This window comes from Narcine bancroftii, chromosome 12 (genome assembly GCF_036971445.1).
Source record: "Narcine bancroftii isolate sNarBan1 chromosome 12, sNarBan1.hap1, whole genome shotgun sequence".
NCBI lineage: Eukaryota > Metazoa > Chordata > Chondrichthyes > Torpediniformes > Narcinidae > Narcine > Narcine bancroftii.
The window spans coordinates 55490691-55510981 of NC_091480.1; the positions used below are offsets into that span (position 1 = coordinate 55490691).

Genomic DNA, 20291 nt, shown 5'->3' on the forward strand with positions numbered 1-20291 from the left:
TCTGGTTCCAAGCGTTTCAGATAAGGGGTACTCGACCTGTATTCATCCCAAATTCCCCATACTCTTTGGAGGTGATCTCAATTAGCCCAGTATGGAAATTGGAGTTGTTAAATAAAAATAAAGCTGTATGTATTATGAGAAAGGGATCAACTGTTAATTATCACATTGATAGAATTTGATATTTATTTAACTTTTCTTTAAGACAATTATGGATCGGTTTATGATTTATATTGTATGTTTAATTTGTGATATGTATATATGACATGACCTGTTTGTTATGTTAGTAGGCTTTGGATGTAGGATTTGTATGTAAAACTCAAAAAATATTAAAAAAAAATAAACCGATGATCAAATAGCCAGAAAGCAATCAGGTCAATTACTTTTCTACAATGTGTGTCAGTCAATCACACACTAATAACATTTTCTGCTTTTAGATACTGAAGCCTCTTTATTGTTGCACAGCATGGCGTTACTTTCCTTAAATTACTTCCAGCAAAAAGCAAGTAAACCATAACTGCAAAACTGCTGCTTCTATTTACTGAAGACTTGTGTGTTGTGTTGAAAAAGATTTCTTCTTCTTTAATAACAAACTGAAAATTCTTGTCACTATTAACTCGCCTCCTATGATGAGAGAGAAAAAGACATAGATGTATATTATTGTTTAATTAATTAATTTAAAGGAAACAATGTTTTCTGGACCAGTTGCCATGTAAAATAGTACTAATTTAATCTAGCAAAGGCAAATGCTGGTCATTGGTTGGGAGGACCATTCCACAGCTGTTATTTCTTCTGCCCTTGAAAACTGGTACCTACCCACTCCCACCCCACCTCCCACAACCCCAATTCACTGCTCATTGCCCTTTCTATAGTAGGTGGACCTGAGAGTTTTGTCATGCCTGTGAACCATCCAGGCCAGTGTTTTTAAAAACAAAACTACAAATACCGTGAATGCCTCCAATCTGCAATAAAACCAGAAATGCCCAGCTTGTGCAGCATCAGTGGAGAAGGAACCAGAGTTCATGGTTGCGTTCAAAGTCCTTTCTTCAGCTCTGCGGCCTAAACACAGTAGCAGACCTGGTGTCAAGTGTGGCTTGATCCATGGCTCAAACATGTTATTAGTACACAGACCTATCATTAATGGTCAAAGAAGTTGACTTAATTTCTTTTGTATTGGATAACACTTTTTAAATGTGTGGTTCCCTGGGTAACTAAATAATTCAAGAAAATAATGGTTAAACTTGGCTAAATTGCTAGCTTAATCAGTAATGCAGTTCTATATTTGTCCTATCTCAAAGGTCAGATTTAATTAAAAATGCTGTTGCCCACTTTAACTCCAACACACAGCAGCAAAGGGAGGACTGTCGTTATCTTTGTCTCCGGTTACATTTGACCAACATTATTCCCATTTTAATCCTACTTTTAAATGTTCCCATAGCTTCTGGTACCTTTCATATCTCAATCTGCATAATGATTAGACTCTCATTTAAATGATGAGACGTTTTTCTCTGCCAACTAAATAGAAAGGTTAAGGCACTGATGCTTGGATTCTTAATGGCCAGAAAAGAAACCTGGAGTTTACTAGTTCCTACTCTCAAAGGATATTTGTATTGTAAATGTAGAGCACAGACCTCATTTACACAAATCAAGGCACTGTCAGCACTTTCTCTTCTTGAGGTAGATTTCCATCCCCAAATTTCATATAATCTAAATTCAAATGCTGCATTCTGAGTCGTTAGAATACTTGTAGGTGATGTCCAGACATACTTTCCAAAGTTGCACTCAAGATGTTGGAGTGATATTCAACTTTGGTTTGCCTAACCAATGGTTGTTTCATTGAGTCCAAGAACAGTGATGAAAATAACTCTGGCATGCCTGCCCCTTTTCAACACAAGCGAAGGAAGTGGTCTTTCCACATTTACCACCTCAAATTGTATCATGAAATAGGACCAAAATGGACAGCTTGATCCTTTGCATAACATTTGAATTTGGATTAACATGCTCACCTCAGAGAAAGGTCATACAAACAGCCCCTATATTGCACTGATAGCCAGCTTGTATGTTCCAGGACTACTATTTAGTTTGAAATTTTTAATTGTGCACTGCATAAAGACATTTTAAAGTTTACTTTTTGATTGTATGTTGTACTTATTTTTGTGGAAAAGATGCCTTAATTCAAGTATTATTTGTAAAATGTACTGCAAATGCAATTGGAATTGTCAAGGGGATTACTGGGCTGTGTTTTGGTTAATTTCAATGTGAAAAAATATAAAATTCCTTGTATGGGAATAAAAATATTTTTTACTCTTTGTCATTTTTCATCGCATTGGCTGGTTAGTAACTAATGAAACTGGACAAAGCTCTTAAGGATGTTTATAGGATAAAATCACCTTTACCCCTTACACCAAGTCTTTGGTGTCAGAGGTTTTGAGGTCCTTATCCCAATGTTTTGGGGTCAACAGAAGAATATAGCGACTTCAAGATGGGAAAACTTAGATGATCAAGAGGGTACTAGGCCCATAAGGAAGTGTGACTGACTACAGCAGTAGTTCTCAACCCTTTTCTTTCCACTTGCATACCACTTTAAGTAATCCCTATGCCATAAGTGCTCTATGATTGGTAAGGATTGCTTAAGGTGGTATATGAGTGGAAAGAAAAAAATTGAAAACCTCTGTTTTAATCGTAACTAAATGACTCATTATGTGCACGGTTTCATAACTCCAAAGGAAATGGGCCAAATACCATTTTTCTCAACCAAAATATTTCAGTAACAATTGGGTCTGAAGCAGTGATTTTCAACCTTCCCTTTCCACTTACTGTGATAGTACAGATCTATCACCAATGTACATAGTGTATATAGTTACAGTATCTAGACTGTGCTTACAGTGATTGGCTGAGAGCTAAGCCACGCCTATTGTCTGGGCCTTAAAGGGTTGTGTCCCTAGCCAGGTCGGATCATTCCGGACTGGTCGACCACCTGTGAAGAGCTCCTGTCTTTTGCTAATAAAAGCCTTGGTTTGGATCAACAAGTCTTTGATTCTTTCAACGAGCTCTACACTTACTTACCATCTTAGTGGCAAGAAAAGGGTTGAGAACCACTGGACTACAGTTTTGAATATTTCTGAAGAGAGGAAGCAGTAGGGAGGGGTAAAGATAGAATCCAGAGTTTAGGATCTAGAAAGCTAAAGGGGAGTGATGGGCAAGGAATAGAAGTAAAACATGAAAATCTGTAGACACTGTGTTTGAAGTAAAAACAAAATGTTGGAGAAACTCAGCAGGTAAAAATCTTCTTTATCTTTGGCTTGGCTTCGCGGACGAAGATTTATGGAGGGGTAATGTCCACGTCAGCTGCAGGCTCGTTTGTGGCTGACAAGTCCTATGCGGGACAGGCAGACACGGTTGCAGCGGTTGCAAGGGAAAATTGGTTGGTTGGGGTTGGGTGTTGGGTTTTTCCTCCTTTGTCTTTTGTCAGTGAGGTGGGCTCTGCGGTCTTCTTCAAAGGAGGTTGCTGCTCGCCGAACTGTGAGGCGCCAAGATGCACGGTTTGAGGCGATATCAGCCCACTGGCGATGGTCAATGTGGCAGGCACCAAGAGCTTTCTTTAGGCAGTCCTTGTACCTCTTCTTTGGTGCACCTCTGTCATGGTGGCCAGTGGAGAGCTCGCCATATAACACGATCTTGGGAAGGCGATGGTCCTCCATTCTGGAGACGTGACCCACCCAGCGCAGCTGGATCTTCAGCAGCGTGGATTCGATGCTGTTGGCCTCTGCCATCTCGAGTACTTCGATGTTGGAGATGAAGTCGCTCCAATGAATGTTGAGGATGGAGCGGAGACAACGCTGGTGGAAGTGTTCTAGGAGCCGTAGGTGATGCCGGTAGAGGACCCATGATTCGGAGCCGAACAGGAGTGTGGGTATGACAACGGCTCTGTATATGCTAATCTTTGTGAGGTTTTTCAGTTGGTTGTTTTTCCAGACTCTTTTGTGTAGTCTTCCAAAGGCGCTATTTGCCTTGGCGAGTCTGTTGTCTATCTCGTTGTCGATCCTTGCATCAGATGAAATGGTGCAGCCGAGATAGGTAAACTGGTTGACCGTTTTGAGTTTTGTGTGCCCAATGGAGATGTGGGGGGGCTGGTAGTCATGGTGGGGAGCTGGCTGATGGAGGACCTCAGTTTTCTTCAGGCTGACTTCCAGGCCAAACATTTCGGCAGTTTCCGCAAAACAGGACATCAAGCGCTGAAGAGCTGGCTCTGAATGGGCAACTAAAGCGGCATCATCTGCAAAGAGTAGTTCACGGACAAGTTGCTCTTGTCTTGGTGTGAGCTTGCAGGTGCCTCAGATTGAAGGAACTGCCATCCGTGCGGTACCGGATGTAAACAGCGTCTTCATTGTTGAGGTCTTTCATGGCTTGTTTCAGCAACATGCTGAAGATTGAAAAGAGGGTTGGTGCGAGAACGCAGCCTTGCTTCATGCCATTGTTAATGGAGAAGGGTTCAGAGAGCTCATTGCTGTATCTGACCTGACCTTGTTGGTTTTCATGCAGTTGGATAACCATGTTGAGGAACTTTGGGGGGCATCCGAGGCGCTCTAGTATTTACCAAAGCCCTTTCCTACTCATGGTGTCGAAGGCTTTGGTGGGGTCAACAAAGGTGATGTAGAGTCCTTTGTTTTGTTCTCTGCATTTTTCTGAGGGCAAAAACCATGTCAGTGGTTCCTCTGTTTGCGCGAAAGCCACACTGTGATTCTGGGAGAACATTTTCAGCGACACTAGGTATTATTCTATTTAGGAGAATCCAAGCGAAGATTTTGCTTGCAATGGAGAGCAGCGTGATTCCCCTGTAGTTTGATCAGTCCGATTTCTCGCCTTTGTTTTTGTACAGGGTGATGATGATGGCATCACGAAGGTCCTGAGGCAGCTTTCTTTGGTCCCAGCAGAGCTTGAAAAACTCATGCATTTTGGCATTCAGAGTTTTGCTGCCAGCCTTCCAGACCTCTGGGGGGGGGATTCCATCCATACCTGCTGCTTTGCCACTTTTCAGTTGTTCAATTGCCTTATATGTCTCTTCCTGGGTGAGGACCTCATCCACCTCTAGCCTTAAGGGCTGTTGAGGGAGCTGGAGCAGGGCAGATTCTTGGACTGAGCGGTTGGCACTGAAAAGAGATTGGAAGTGTTCTGACCATCGGTTGAGGATGGAGATCTTGTCGCTGTGGAGGACTTTGCCGTCTGAGCTGCGCAGCGGGCTTTGGACTTGGGGTGACGGGCCGTACACAGCCTTTAGAGCCTTGTAAGGGGCAGGGGGGGCGGGGCCGGGGGGGGCGGGGGAGGGTGTGGACATGTCCTCGGGCCTGCACGAAGGAGCTTTTAGGTGGAGTGAGGCAGGCGGAGGCCCCGGTCTGGGCAGAAGCGAGGGGGAGGCGGTGGCCCCGGCCTTGGTAGAGTGAGGCAGGCGGAGGCCCCGGTCCGGGCAGAAGTGAGGGGGAGGCTTTGCTGTCAATTTATGTATGTGCTGCTTAATTTGATTCTAGGAAGAGCCTGGAGTTTGTTCTTTTCCAGTGGGATTTTACAATGACAAAGTGCACACTTTCAAGGCCTTGCTCACATCTGATCTAAATTTGAGAGGACAAGATAGATAAGACTCGTGATTCAGCATTGTGGTAGCATAGAAATTAGTTTACGAATATGATAGTTGACAGATCCTGCCCACGGTTACTAGTAATTCTCTTCAAGAACCAGCCCATAAAGTGTCCAGAAATAAATCCTACAAGAACTTCTATAAATGAGCAAGCACAATACTGTGATGGGCGAGCACTGTGTTTACCTGGCCTATGTGTGACTAAACCAGAGGGCCATGTCTCACTTGGGCCACGGAGTCCTCTAAGGTCATGTCTCAGTCCTCCCAGGTGATCATTCTGGCTGCAGAAAGGTGTTTGTGAATCAGGCTTTTCAACATTGTTGCAACCACATTGAAGTGGAGGCAGATCTCAGGTGTGCATTGTCTCCAACGGAACCAAGGATGTGGAAACTGGTGAAGAAACTTCAGGAACAGGGGTTCATTAAAGTGGATTGAGCTTTGATTTTGATTTGGAATTGTTTTGTTCAGTGAATACTTGCAGTGTTTTTTTGGTTCTTTAAAAATATTAAAAATACTTTAGAGTTACAGAGCTGTCATTGACTGGAAAATATCACTCAGTCATTGCCACTTGTGCACCGTGGCATGTTAGCCCGGAAGTCAGGTGGGCCTTAGACCGAAAAAGGTTGAGAACCAATAATATGGTGGGCTCTCAACAATACAAGCCTGTCACATCAAGGAATGTGCTTTAAATGATGCCCTTACTACCAAAACCTTAAGAATCAACCCCAGCTTTGGCACTGAGGTTTCAGGTCAGAACTGTTACATCATATAGAGAGCCCCATATCCTTTTGCTTGATAACACTGAAGGCAATTAGGAAAGACACAATGATCACAGAATCTTACACCAATCAATATTATTTAATATAAATATTGCATCTATGTCCATCACATTTGCTCCTTTGACCTCCAGTTGACCTGAAGAATTGCTTGGAGCAATAACATTTTACTGATCCAATAAGGCACAGCCACAGGCTGTTGAAGGGATGCACCACTTTATGCACATTCACACTTTAGCAGCAACATAATACATCATGCTTAGCACAGATTAGTGCTGCAGCATTTAGAAAACACAACTTCGCTGCCCTACGACAAGCAGCACTGTGAGATTTGCCTTGATTTTGTTCCAAGTATCACCATTATTGAGAGATCGCAGGAACTATGTTTTACCCTGCCCAATATTGGTCCTTGAACAGAATAACACATTGATCCCCTGAACAATCTTTTGAGACAGCCTGAAAGGGGCACAAAGCAATCTCTGATCCAATTCAAACAAGAAATTCAATGTTCTTAAAATAATGCAGATGATTTTAATCAAATTCAGAATTCTCAAGTTGCAGGAGCTACTTAAATTGTTTAATAAACATTTAAAATATTTTTGCATCATCCGCAATGGCAGGTCTTGTGTTCATTTTACTGATGATATTGTTAATAGACACAGTCAACTTAAAGTTTAGTGGATCTACTTGGATTTTTAAAGGAATCACCCAAAAACCTACAATATGGCTTTAGTACAGAGCAAGGAATTATCAGGTGACGAAAAAAAACAAATGTGCTTTTTGGCCAACTCATCCTTTTCCCCATTCCAGGTCTGTGCAATTCACAAAGCAGGAGCCGAGCTAATACCTCATGTTTGGTCTGCAACCTTTTAACCTTGAATAAGATATGACCAACAAACTGCACAGCACCAAATGGAACTTAAACAGAGACTGGAGAAAAGTCAATTTAATGGAATGAGGCTTTTTATAAACAAGGCTTTCAACTTAAATAGCAAGTATTAATTAAATGTGTGAATATAGAATGTCGCACCAGAAAAGATGTTTAAACACCCTCTCTCTGGTTAAAGAAAATAAAAATCAAGCATTTTCCAGTACCTCTTTAAATGTTTTCTAATGAAGGTACAACTAAAAGTAACTAAATCCATGCTGCTTGTTCTCCTTTATGCTAAAGTCCAGGGTTTGTAGCAATCTCTCAAATTACCCACCTCTCCCTGCCAAGGTTCATCACCTTCAGAGTTAAAAATTCCAGGGTCTTCACACAGTAATCCTGTAGGCAGACGGCTAATAAATTGTTCCCAACAAGAACCCATAATATACAAATGAGTGGCCTGATAATCTACTCCTTGATGTTGGTTGTAGAAATAATATTGGTCAAAAGACAGGAGATCACTCCTGAAGTGTGCTGTTTAAATCTTTTCCACCCAAGTGAGGCAGCAGACTTCTCTTTCGTAACTCGCATAAAAATGGCACTCCTAAAAGTGCGGTGCTCCGTTGGTACTGGCCCTGTGACTGCTCGACACACTCCTGGCACTGCCACTCTGCCAGCACAACTCCTTCAGCACCTCCCCTCCTGCACTGCCGGGCCGCTTAGCACAGCCATTCCAACTGCACTGCAAGTATCAGTCTTGAATTTGTATTCAAGTCTCTGGAGCGGGACTTGAATCTACAAATTTCTGACTTTGAAACAGAAGAGAATATCTGAACCACAGTGAAGGAATTGTTCACAGGACCACAGTCCATACAGGAGATGCTCATTTCCCTTTTGTTGTTTTATGACTCATTTAATCCAAACCCACGCGAGAACCATTTTCACACAACACAAACAAGACTCAGGTCAGAGAAAGTCCACTTTGCAACATTGGTTCAAAGGGTGAGAGCCTTTTATTGAAATGTCTTGCAAGGTTTGGCAGCCGCTTAACTCAACGTTGCAATTTGCGTCAAGACTACAAATTTGCGACATAACAGATGCATTGCGATGGAAATGGTTTGTGCGCATTCATGCCTAATTATGGTTTTGAGGCAAAATGTGATCCCGTTTACAATTTAGAGGAGGGGCAAGGAAGAGAAACAAGGATTACAACCAACATAGAATAACATGGCAGAACAAATCAGCAAGAAGCAACTTAGACCGAAACCAATTTACATAAACACCTCAATTCTTGGTCACTTCAGAAGCATTTTGAATATGCCCATCCTGAATTCATGTTACAGGCTTGTTGTCAGTTTATATTCTACAAACATACAATTGTTTGCGGTCAGTCACACAGTGATGGCTGGCATCAAAACATATACTTTGAAGCAGCTTAGTTCAGCAACCTTTCAAAAGGAGAGGAAATTTCCAGCAAGACATCCAGGCCCAAAAACCATTTATACCCTCTCCTCTTGGCCCTGCAGGTTAGAATTAAATTTACTTTAAAACACGGTGTGTAATTTGCATGTTCGTGCATTGAGAAAATGCATGAGTGTGCAATCAAGCAACTGGTGCAATGCAGAAGGTTGTTACATCAAAACTTAGCAACTTGTACACTTGCTTTGAAGGAGCTTCGAATGCAGAGCCCCTTGGATATAGGGCAGTAATCCAAACATGGTGGAATCTTCTGTTGAGCTATGTTACACAGTAGTTCTATGATTGCATTTATAAAGTGCCATGTGGTGGCACAAGTTTCACACATCCGTTCAATAAAAATTGAAGCCCTCCGCAGACTCCTGCCTTTCCCCCACCACCAGTGAGAAACGGTGCAGTTGGCCAAGTCACAAGGATTTTTATTTCACCCAAAAAACTGTGTTGAAGGCAGCTCGGACCTGATGCCAGATCTTTTTGGTCTTCTTAAGCCCTCCAGGCTACCTGAAGACATTTTTGTCTCAATTACTTTCACTGTTGTTTGTGATAATGTCTTTCCTCTTTCCCCCCCCAACCCAGCCACCCCCCCACCCCCTCCCCTTAAGGAGGCAACAGTCAGAAACATTCTATTGTATATACAGTATCTACAGATACATTTGCACCAAACTGGTCACAAGGCCACTAACAAAGTGCGACAGTGACAACTATCAACAAAAAGAATCTTAAAGTTCTTCACCCGCCCTCCCTCCCCTCCCCCCCAGCCCCCAAAACCTAAACTTACACAGGGCAATAATAACTCCATTCAGTTTACAAATGTCCTTTCAGAAAGAAAATCTGCCATCTTTACCTAGTCTGGCCTATGTGCAACTCCAGACCAGTAGCAATGTGGTTCAACTCGTAACTGCCCTCAGAAATGGCAAGCCTCCCAGTATCAACAGCATTTAAAGATAGGCATTAAATGCTGGCCTCGCCAGCAACGTTCACACCTGTGTATAAGACGCATTCATTAATCACTATTTAAGACTATTCTTGGATCTTTGTGAATTGCCAGTGAAGATCACTTTCCTCTGTGAGCACCAGATATTCATATCAACACTTCCAAGTGCATGATCAAAATTCCTTTCAGAGCATCTTCAAAAGATTGCTTAATTTCAGCCACAGAGCAACTGTATCAAACATGACATTCCATTTTCACATTGGCCATCCCAATAGTCGTCAACTGAGGCTTTGCCCAAGCTTTATTTGGCCAATGCGATTTATTTTTCATCCATCTGCCCTCCTACTCCCTCAACGTAATCCAGGCCATGGATCCACTCAGACTTTACAGGTCATCTGAGCCACGCTCGCCTTTTATACTCTTCTCCCTTTTCAAACATGGCATCTGTTCTGATTTAATCACGCTCACATAATCACACTTTTTAAAAATTGATTCTAGAGTTATATACAAACACTGCTTAAAACAGAACTTCTCATACTGTCAACTTTTTCAACCAATAAAACAACTTCAATGCTGGGAAGCAGTTCAGTATTTAGTGTTTTTAAACGAAGAAATCTACATTATTTTATACTCAATTGACAAGTACATACTTAAATAATCTTTCTCCAACATATTAGACTAGCTTACCAAAGTGCTTTTCAAAAAAGTTTATAGAATCACTGGGAGGTTGAACTCCACACACAGGTGGTCACTTATTTCGACAAACTATTCTACTTCTGTTTGTTTTGATGCAGATGCCAGATTTGGGAGAAGTTGGGTGAAAGAGTCAGAAACTGTAAAAGCATAAACTTATAGCAAGTCAGCAGACAAGCCCTGTTCTCTACGCAATTCTGGAACCATCAGAAGATTCAGCCTTTTAAAGTGTGCAATAGAAAGCCTCTTTGGGAGGGTAGCCTCTGTACATTTGGACCCATCTGAAATTGGGATAACTTTAACTAAATTAATAATTGCACACAGCCCTTGAAATGAGTGGAGAGGTGATGCAATGCTCTCATTAGCCTCTTGCAGTCCCATGATGGAAGTGCTGTATGCAAAGCATTTTCAGGCAGCCAGACCCCTATTGCCACACATCTGATAAATGGTGCTCTCAGGAAGCATCTCGGTGCGAGTAGTCTTGCCATTTCAGAGCAAGGTAGGGAGAGGATGATGACATGAGGATCTGTGCAGTGGCAGAGGTCCAACTAAGATCCTGTGTGATGGCAGTGATTGGGCACCAGGAAAGAATGCTGGGCATGTTAGATTGCAAGAGCCCAAAGAGCAGTCTGGGCAAAAGTCATGGAGAAAACGAGGTCCTTTTTTTTGTATTAAGCAAAACCAGATCGGTTTAAAAAATAAGGTAAGAACAGAATTTGCAACAACGTCCTGCACTTAAAAGAAAATTAAAATATTTAAATAGAATTAACTTGGAACAGGTATAAATTATCTAATTTCTACGATACACCCATTGACCAGTGCAACAGTCTGAGTTAACACGTCAAAAGAAGAATGTCGACCAGCAGCCACACAGAGGTGGAGACTTCATTAACTGCATTTCCCCCCAGAATGTTTTTATTTAATTTAGACCTACAGCATGGTAACACGCCCTTCCAGCCCATGACCCCATGCCACCAATATCCCAATTAACCTACAACCCTGGTATTTTTTTTTTGAAGGATGGGAGGAAATCGGAGCGCCTGGAGGAAACCCAAGCAAACATAGGGAGCACATACCCACTCCTTAAAGACACCGCTAGATTCAAACCTAGGTCGCTGGCACTGCAACAGTGTTGCGCTAACCACTAACTGTACCGCCCACTAAGAAAACAAAATCAATGATACATTAACTTTTAAAAATGGTGCTTTTCAGGTACCATGTAAAACTGGAATTGAAAACAATCCCTGAAACTTTCAGATCACTGTCTTATGCCTTGCAGTGTTATGTTTAAATGACCAATTAGTAAAATCATTGATAACAGTGGAAGATAGATTTAAGTTGCATCTCACAGGCTTCGCAGCAGGACTAGATTTAAAAATGGTGACTTGTTCCTGTAATTAGGATATCACAAATGTAAAGAGTTCCCAGAATCAAGCCAATGTTAGCTCACAGTTTGGTGATTTTTCTGAAACAAAGATAGTTTTTGAAGATAAAATGTTCAATGAACATCTATATTCTGTCCTGGATTAAAGCTAGGTATTCAAAGACTGTTCCCACTAATCATCCTCTGTAAGGGCGAGATATATACCAAATTGTCCTTGATTATGGCTAGATATACAAGGACTTCTCCCATCAGTCTATCTGCATTAGGATAAGGTTAATTCAGACTTCCCTCACAAATTTGGGGCCAGATTTAAATTTTCTGTTCCCATTCCACACTACAGCTTTGATTGAAGTAAAAACACAGCATCCATAGGAGGTTTCGAGCCTGAGCCCTTGAGGAAGGGCAGGCCCAAAACGTCGGTAATTTAGCTTTATCTCCTGTGAACGCTGCGAGACCTGCTAAATTTCCACAGCATTTACTTGGTTTGGCCATACAAGGAACCTGAAATTATACGAGTGCCTTTGAGAACGACTGCAGGTACATTGGTCTAAGAGCTAGATGAAAAGGTACACCCTGCAGGAAAAAGGAATCTCAGAGTTGTACGTGATGTCACATATGTAAATGTGAAATCCTGCTGTTTTGTCTTCAGCCAGAGAGGATCTCCCAAGTCTTGGAGAGCATCAAACCGAAAGCAGATCAAATCTCTTCCCTCTCTGCCCTGTGACTTGTTGGACTGCAGATAGCCTGGCTCCCATAGTGGGAAGCTCAACCGCAGGATGGGAAAGGGGTTTCATTTTGGAAACATTACTTTGCATCTCTGGTCACTCACCTCACCTTCGTTGACAGTATTTTTTTTTGGTAGGGGTTTGGCGAGGGGGTGAGGGGGCAGGCTCATGCAAGAGATTTCAGGTGCACTGGCCCAGAATGTTGTAAATAACAGCTGTTTTGCAAGATGAAAATACTTCAGCTATCAAGAAGTTGGCTCCTTGTTAATATCACCACCAATGCAGGCAGCCAAAGTAACATTTTCTTCTATAAAAGGAAAGATTTGGGGTCAATATTCTTCTTTCTCCTTGGGGGAGAAACCTATTTACAGGGTTCCACCAACATCATGGTAGCCTGGACATCCCTGAGGCACAAGCAAGCTCAACCCCACCTCAACCTGGATCCCCCCAACCTGCAAAAATTCCATATCCTGACATTTCATTGTGGTGCATTAACCAAGCAAACAACTCACAATTGTTGCAGCTGTTGATTTCAATTGGAAGTCGATCCTGGCTTGATGATCTTGAAGGGGAGTGAAGAGGTGGGATACTCTGGAAGAATTGGCCAGTGGTGGCACAGGACAGGTTCTCTCTCACACATTGTCCTGATGAACAGCCAGGCCCAGTAACCATCTTCTATTGGTACACATTCACAAGCATCTGCATTACGCAGAGACAAGTTTAAGCTACAACTCGAATGATTGCTATGGCTGCAAGATCCCAAAGGTGAATGAGTCTTTTTTTAAAAACCACACAAGTTCACACGGGACTTTCTACGAAGTTGTCAACAGTTCAGGGAATGGGCAAATACATCTCTCTCAACTGGAAGAAGCAGAAATGGCAGGAAAATGAGCATCTCCCAAAGCAGATTTGTGAGTGGAAAGCTGGCATTTAAGTGTGCCTATCTCCAGATTTTGTGCAAATAAAAGTTAAAGCCCTAATTCAAAAGGTGACACCCTCTCCATGAAAATAAAAGTGTTCACAGATGGACTAAAAACATCAATACTCACTATCCATGTGCAACACAAAGGTATTTAAGTGAATTTTGATATCACTCCAAGAAAAAAGGTTGCTAAATATTTTCTCATGGAGTCAACATCCAACAGGAGAACAAGTAGCCATCATGAAGATTTAAGGAGACAGGTGTAAGTACCAACTTCATGGTGTATGGTAGTGCAGCCAACATGCAGGTGACTATTAGGTACACTGTTAAGGGCTGTGCGGTCCATCTTTTACGACCCCCCCCCCCCCCCCCACTATTTTGGCCCCATATTTTGAGTTGCCTCTTTGCCTTGGAAAGTTTCCATCCAAGTCTATTACGTGTCCCCATGAGGAAAAAGCGTCCAATAAAATTACTCAGACTTGCCCAGGAGCCAAAAGCAATGGTGACTCTGTTAGAGATGTTAGAAGAGCCTTGAAATGTAATGCCAACTTAATCAGAAGTATTCCCTCCCAGATGGTAACCAATGTTCAACCGGTCCATGTGCAACAAAGGGCTTTCAGAAAAATCATTAGTTTTTTTTGTTTGCTTCCATGGTTCTTAAAACCACCCTACAATTATGCCCTGCCTCCAGCCTTTTGGGTAACCAGAAAAGAGAGAGTCTCTGTTTGAGTTCAGATTAGATAAAACTTCCACTTTTTCTTTTATAAAGCCCTAACTTCAACATTCAGCTTTTTTTTTTAAATTTTTGTTTTACTAAAAAAAAATTCCTAAATAAATAGACATTTAAATCAGCTAAAAGCTACAGGCAATTGTGCAAACTAGCTACAGAAACAGATTACAGAATTACTGGGCTCACTGCAGGGGCTTCTTCTGGGGCCTTCTGACCTTGAGACTGGCAAAACACAGTTGGCCCAGGCAAACAAAGGACACCATCAGAAGCCCTGAGGCAGCCATCGTGAAAGTTTGAAGGTAAATGGGGCTCCTGCTCAGTGCGCACATTGGTACCGTCCTTCACTAACACAGCATCAGCTTCTGTTGAAGGAAGTTGGATGTTACGATACTTGGAGGTCCCTGTGTTTTGAGAAAAGTGCTCTGTGACAGGCACACCTGATGCCAAGGAGCTACTGGTAGCAGCAACCAAATTTTCTACAGTGGCTTCTTTTGGGTAACTGGGCTCTGCAGCTGCTTCCACATAATCGGCCTCCCTATCACCGCAGTTCACATCTACAGCACACCTCGGATCTATTTGATAATACAACACTGTGGAGTTTCTTAAATAGGTCTGTTCCTCAGGCGTCGAGTTATCCTGAACAGCAGTGTCAGCAAAATGCAACACAGGAGAAACAGGAGTCACTTCTGCTTGGATCACAACTGGTGTTGCTAGGCCTTGGCACGTTTCACCGGCGCTAGCTACCGCATCTCCTAATATACAAACTTCTAGGTTTTCTACACTGGTATCCATGGTCACATTAGAACTGGTTAAATCAGTCTCTTCCTCCTTTTTCCTGTCCATCTCCTCAGCAGACTGTAAGTGCATCACTGCAGTCTCGTTTTCCAAATCATAGTTTTCTGCTGCAAATTCCTGGTAGTCCTGCGTTTCTGTGTGGCTGTTACTGGACGAATGGGAGACAGCCAGCGATGGCTGTTGCAGGTCCTGCTGCTTGTTCTCCAGTTCCAGCTTCATGATGGTGTGCAGGTAATGAGTCCGGACGCGGATGGGGTTAAATTCAATCCGGCCAGCTGCATTGGCACAGCCATCTTTGGAGCAGCCACAGGGAAAGGACATCCTATCCACCTTGAGGACAAGAGACTGGTGTTAATACAGTTCAGTGGAACAACTGCAAGTCATTAAAGATTGATACCATCAGACTGCTCATGTAACCTGACTCAATGTGTGTGTGGGGAGGGAGGTGCCAGTCCACGGTACTCCTGCATGTCTTATCTGAGTCAACCTTGACCTGGAGGACAGCACTTTTATCCCAGGGCCTGAAGGTCGCAGGTTCAAGTCTTGGTCATGAGATTAGAGTACAGGAATCCAGGGTGCGAGAGTGCCAACTGTCATGAGGTGCCGTCAGCTGACGCCCCTCCAGCCACCAGCAGACAACACTGTTTGTGAACAGTCGCTTTGGCCAATTGGAATGGTTTGCCCTTCAAAAATGAATTGCAGTGCGATTACAAAAAGCCAGAAAGGTTTGTGCCCAAAGACCTGCTTTGAAAAGCAAGTCTTGCATAAAGAACAAGTTGGGGGGGGGGGGGGGGGCAAGCATTTCCTACCACCTCACACGCCCTTTCAGACAAAACTCCCCAGACTTACCACACCTGCACAGTTGCTATAACTAGGTTTTTTTTAATTTTAATTTTGACATGCAGCACGGTAACAGGCCTACAACCCCTGTGCGTTTTGAAGGGTGGGCGAAAACTGGAGCCCCCGGGGAAAACCCACGCAGACACGGGGAGAGCGTACAAACTCCTTACAGACAGCATTGGAGTCGAACCCCAGTCCTGATCACTGGCTCTGTAGCAATGTTGCGCTGACCGCAACACCGACTGCACTTTTAACATAGTTAATAACAACAGCTGTAACATTTAATTGGCTAACAAAATCTGTTTGTGGGCTTAATGATGAGCTTCATGAAACACCCCATCGACAGCTTGTTTGTCCAGTGTCTGCATGAAATAAAAGTGGCCTGTTAAAGGCTTAATGCAACGAAGAGCAGTCAACAGCTTTGCCACCAGCAGGGTCGCAATGGGCTGAATGGCCACTTTCTGCACCTTACGTTCAGGCCAAATCTCAACAGCATTCGGAGCTGGCCAAAGCACCAGAGTTGGCAATTAATGTCATCGTGGGCTGCAACCTGCCATCAGACACAGGTTAAAAAGTCTGTCTCAGTGACAATGTGCATGATAACATAACAAAAAACATAATTACAGCACAGAAACAGGCCATTAGGCCCTTCTAGTCCGCACTGAACCAAACACTCCTCTCTAATCCCACCTACCTGCACAATGACCATAACCCTCCACCTTCTTCTCATCCATATACCTGTCCAGCTTTTTCTTAAATAATAAAATTGACTCTGCCGCCACTATTTCTCCCGGAAGCTCATTCCACACCGCTACCACTCTCTGAGTAAAGAAGTTCCCCCTCATGTTACCTCTAAACCTCTGCCCCTTAACTCTTAACTTATGTCCTCTCGTTTCAATCTCTCCTACTCTTAATGGAAATAGTCTATCCACATCCACTCTGTCTATCCCTTTCATAATCTTAAATACCTCTATCAAATCCCCTCTCAAGCTTCAAATACCCCTGCCAGGATTCTGATGTGGTGCCTTCATAATCACAAGTGGCAACATGAGCAAAATTTGGCACCAAACCATTAAAGAGGTATAAGGAAGATCAAAAACTAGGTTGAAAGGAAGTTTTAAAGAATGCCGTCAGCTAAGGCAAGAACCTGGGCATGGCAAGAAAGCCTGCGGACATTCACTCATTCTGAGCTCAGAGGATTAACAACCACAGGGAACCATGGTCCACATTAGTCAGTGACGGCCAAATTGGTTATCAGCAGTAAATTTCAAGGCCAGTCGACAGCCAGGATTCCATTGGCTGTCTTCTGATCTCCTGAAGAGAGAATTCAAAACTCTGCAAAGGAGCCCAGAATGAATGACTGAGCATTTCCCTCTGGACAGAGTCTAGAACAAGGGGCTGCAGGATGAGGGTAAGGGGTTCACCAGCTAGCTGTGTGATGATAAATCCCTTAAAAATCTTTGGATTTCTCTCCTCCAGTAGATGATCAACTGTTGAGCATCTGCAAGGTGGGATTGACTGGACACTCCGTGTCCTGGATGCTATACAAGTGACAGTTCAGGTGGACAGGATGGTGAAGGTGATGTATGCCATGTTTGCTTTCATTGGGTGGGGTATTGAGCAAAAAGATTGGGATGTCATGATACAGCTGTACAAGGCTTTGGTGTGACCACACTTGGAGTTCTGTGTGCCATCCTGTCACTAGCTACAGGAAGGATGTCAGTAGGTGGGAAGGGGTACAGAGGAGATTCATCAGAATGTTGCCAGGGCTGAAGGGCCTGAGTTTCAGGAAGAGGCTAGGTCTTTATTCCCTGCAATATCAGAGTCCAAAGGGTGATCTTGGATGTTCATAAAATCATGAGGGAGCATGGATAAACTGAATGTTCAGTTGGAGAAACTCAGCAGATCAAACAGCGAACTTTATATAGCAAAGATAAAGGTGCTCAATCAACGTTTTGGGCTTGATCCCTTCATCCAGTCAACATACCTTGAAGGGCTCAAGCCCAAAATGTTAGTTATGTATCTTTGCTACATAAAGTACACTGTTTGACCTGCTGACTTTCTCAGCTTTGCGTTTTTACTTCAACCACGGTGTCAGCAGGCTTTCGTGTTTTACTCTTGTTTGGTCTTTTTCCCCAGGATAAACGATTCTAGAATTACAGGGAATAAGTTTAAGGTGGGAGGGAAGAGTTTTAAGAGAGACAAATTTTCCATTCAGAGGGTGGTCCATATCTGGAACGAACTGTCAGCAGAAACTGTAGATCTTTAATTATAATGCACAAAAGACATTTGGAAGGATATGGACCAAACACAGGCAAATGGGATTAGCTCAGGTAGGCACCTTGACCGGCAGGGACAAATTGGGCCAAAGAGCCTGTCCTTGCTGTATGTCTCAAATCAAGTGATCGTGCCGGAAATTAGACCACATCGATGATCAGTCTGATATTATCAGGTGACGGAAGACTTTATGGGCCCTGTCCTGTTCTTAAATCCAGAGAAGCCTAGTAATTCCTTGGCAGAATCATAATACAGGAAAGACCACAAACATTAGTAAAACAAAGAGACAGTAAAACCCCCGGTATCTGGCACCAATTGGTAGATGCCAGATAAGTAAATTTTTCAGTTGCTTGAGATTGCGTGTGTATGAACTAACCACAAGGGGCACCAATTGTAAACTTCTGTATTTTTTACCCATTTATTTTCTGCAATTTATTTTTTGCCGGTTGCTTGAATTCTGGAATAACAGGGGTTTTACTGTTTTTTTATCCAGGTGATGTTCAGGTGAATGTTGATTTTAAACAGTATGCCTTTACAAAATATATTCCACCTACCCAATTAGGGTTTTATTTTAAATCTGCACTACATTCTTAAGAATTTATCATTCACTCTCATAGCATCAGACATGTTTTTAAAAAAAATAATCACACAAAAGATTTGTACAAGACAAAAGGCAATTTGCTCTCCTGGAATTGGATAAAAGTCATTCCTATTGGCCAGAGAAGTTAACCTTACCTGGCATTTGATTCCTGCTTTGCTACAGGGACACACCTCGGGATCACAGTAAAACCTACAGTCACACCCGCACTCCTCCCTGGATGAGCGAATGGCTCGCAGCTCGTGCTTTTCTTCCGTGTCAATCCTGTTGACGCCCGATGCACGTAGCAAAGCTCTTCGCCTTTTTGTAGGTAGCGGTTGTAAAAAGAAATAGTCATCTACCTCAATACTGTCCACATCAATGTCATCATCGGAAACGTCATCAATGGTGAGTACATTGGCCTCCTCCGACTCAACCATACCATTCTTGGTCAACTGTTGGGAAAAAGGTGAGAGTAATTTCAGACCAGGAGCGTGTGGTGCAAGTACCAAGATCCGTGGAAGAATACAAGTTGCAGGAGTTGGACAGATAGTACCTTCATCCTGTTGTCCCATTTATCAAGATTCAGGTGTCCATGTAGAATATAATAGCATAGTACAGATCCTTCAGCCCATGATGTTGTGCCAACCCATAATACACCTACCACAAAAATACTAAACCCTTCCCTTCCTCATACCCCTGTGTTTTTCTTTAATCCCTATGCCTGGCTCAGAGTCTTTTACATGCCTCTCATGTTCCAGCATCCACCATGATCTCTGTCTCAGGCATTCCAGGCACCCACAACTCTGTGCAAAAAAAAATACATACCCCTGATTGTCTCCTCCAAATTTCTCTCCCTTCACTTTGTACACATGTCCTCAGGTGTTTTCTGATCCTGCCCTGGGAAACAGGTGCTGCGTGTCCATCCTATCTATGCCTCTCAGAATCTTGCAGACCTCTATCAAGTCTCCTCTCATCCTTCTATGCTCCAAACAGAAAAGTCCCAGCTCTGCCAACCTTGCCCCATAAAACTTATTTTCCAATCCAGGCAACATCCTGGTAAATCTCCTCTGCATCCTCCCCATAGCTTCCACATCCTTCTTGTAATGAGGTAACCAGAACTGAACACAATACTCCAAGTCTGGTCTCACCAGAGATTTGTAGAGTTGCAACATGACCTCTCAACTCCTGAACTCAATCCCCCTATTAATGAAGCCAAACATCCCATAGGCCTTCTTAAGTAGCCCATCAACCTGTATGGCAACCTTGAGAGATGTATGAATTTGGATCCCAAGGTCCCTCTGTTCTTCCACACTGTTAATAACTGACCATTAATCCTGTACTCAGCCTTGTGGTTTGTCCTTCCAAAATGCATCACCTCATACTTATCCGGATTGAACTCCATCTGCCACTTTTCCGCCCAATTCTCCATCCTGTCTATATCCTCCTGTAACCTTCAACAACCTTCAGCTCCATCCACAACTCCTCCAACCTTCGTATCATCTGCAAACTTACTGACCCATCCTTGTGCCTCTTCAGCCAGGTCATTTATAAAAATCAAAGTCCAGGGGTCTCAGAACAGATCCCTGTGGAATTCCACAAGTCACCGACCTCCAGGCAGAATATTTTCCATCTACTATTACCCTCTGCTTTCTACAGGCAAAC

General features: G+C 43.0%; 2 protein-coding genes across 8 annotated transcripts in view; one reads left to right on the forward strand and one right to left on the reverse strand.

The window, feature by feature from the left end:
- The window catches only part of letmd1 (LETM1 domain containing 1), a 39308-nt gene extending 37002 nt beyond the window's left edge, over nucleotides 1-2306 (forward strand). The window contains exon 9 of the mRNA XM_069905872.1: nucleotides 435-2306. Coding sequence (XP_069761973.1) covers nucleotides 435-514 — 80 coding nt within the window. The 3' untranslated portion in view covers nucleotides 515-2306. The remainder of the gene's footprint in view (nucleotides 1-434) is intronic.
- Nucleotides 2307-13769: 11463 nt separating this feature from the next.
- csrnp2 (cysteine-serine-rich nuclear protein 2) overlaps nucleotides 13770-20291 on the reverse strand; it is a 118304-nt gene continuing 111782 nt past the window's right edge. For 6 of the 7 annotated variants that reach the window (XM_069905892.1, XM_069905890.1, XM_069905888.1 and 3 more), the window contains 2 exons: nucleotides 18785-19081; nucleotides 13770-15262 (listed from right to left, as the gene is read on the reverse strand). In XM_069905892.1, coding sequence (XP_069761993.1) covers nucleotides 14303-15262; nucleotides 18785-19081 — 1257 coding nt within the window. In that variant the 3' untranslated portion in view covers nucleotides 13770-14302. The remainder of the gene's footprint in view (nucleotides 15263-18784; nucleotides 19082-20291) is intronic. The other variant, XM_069905893.1, reaches the window with a different exon arrangement.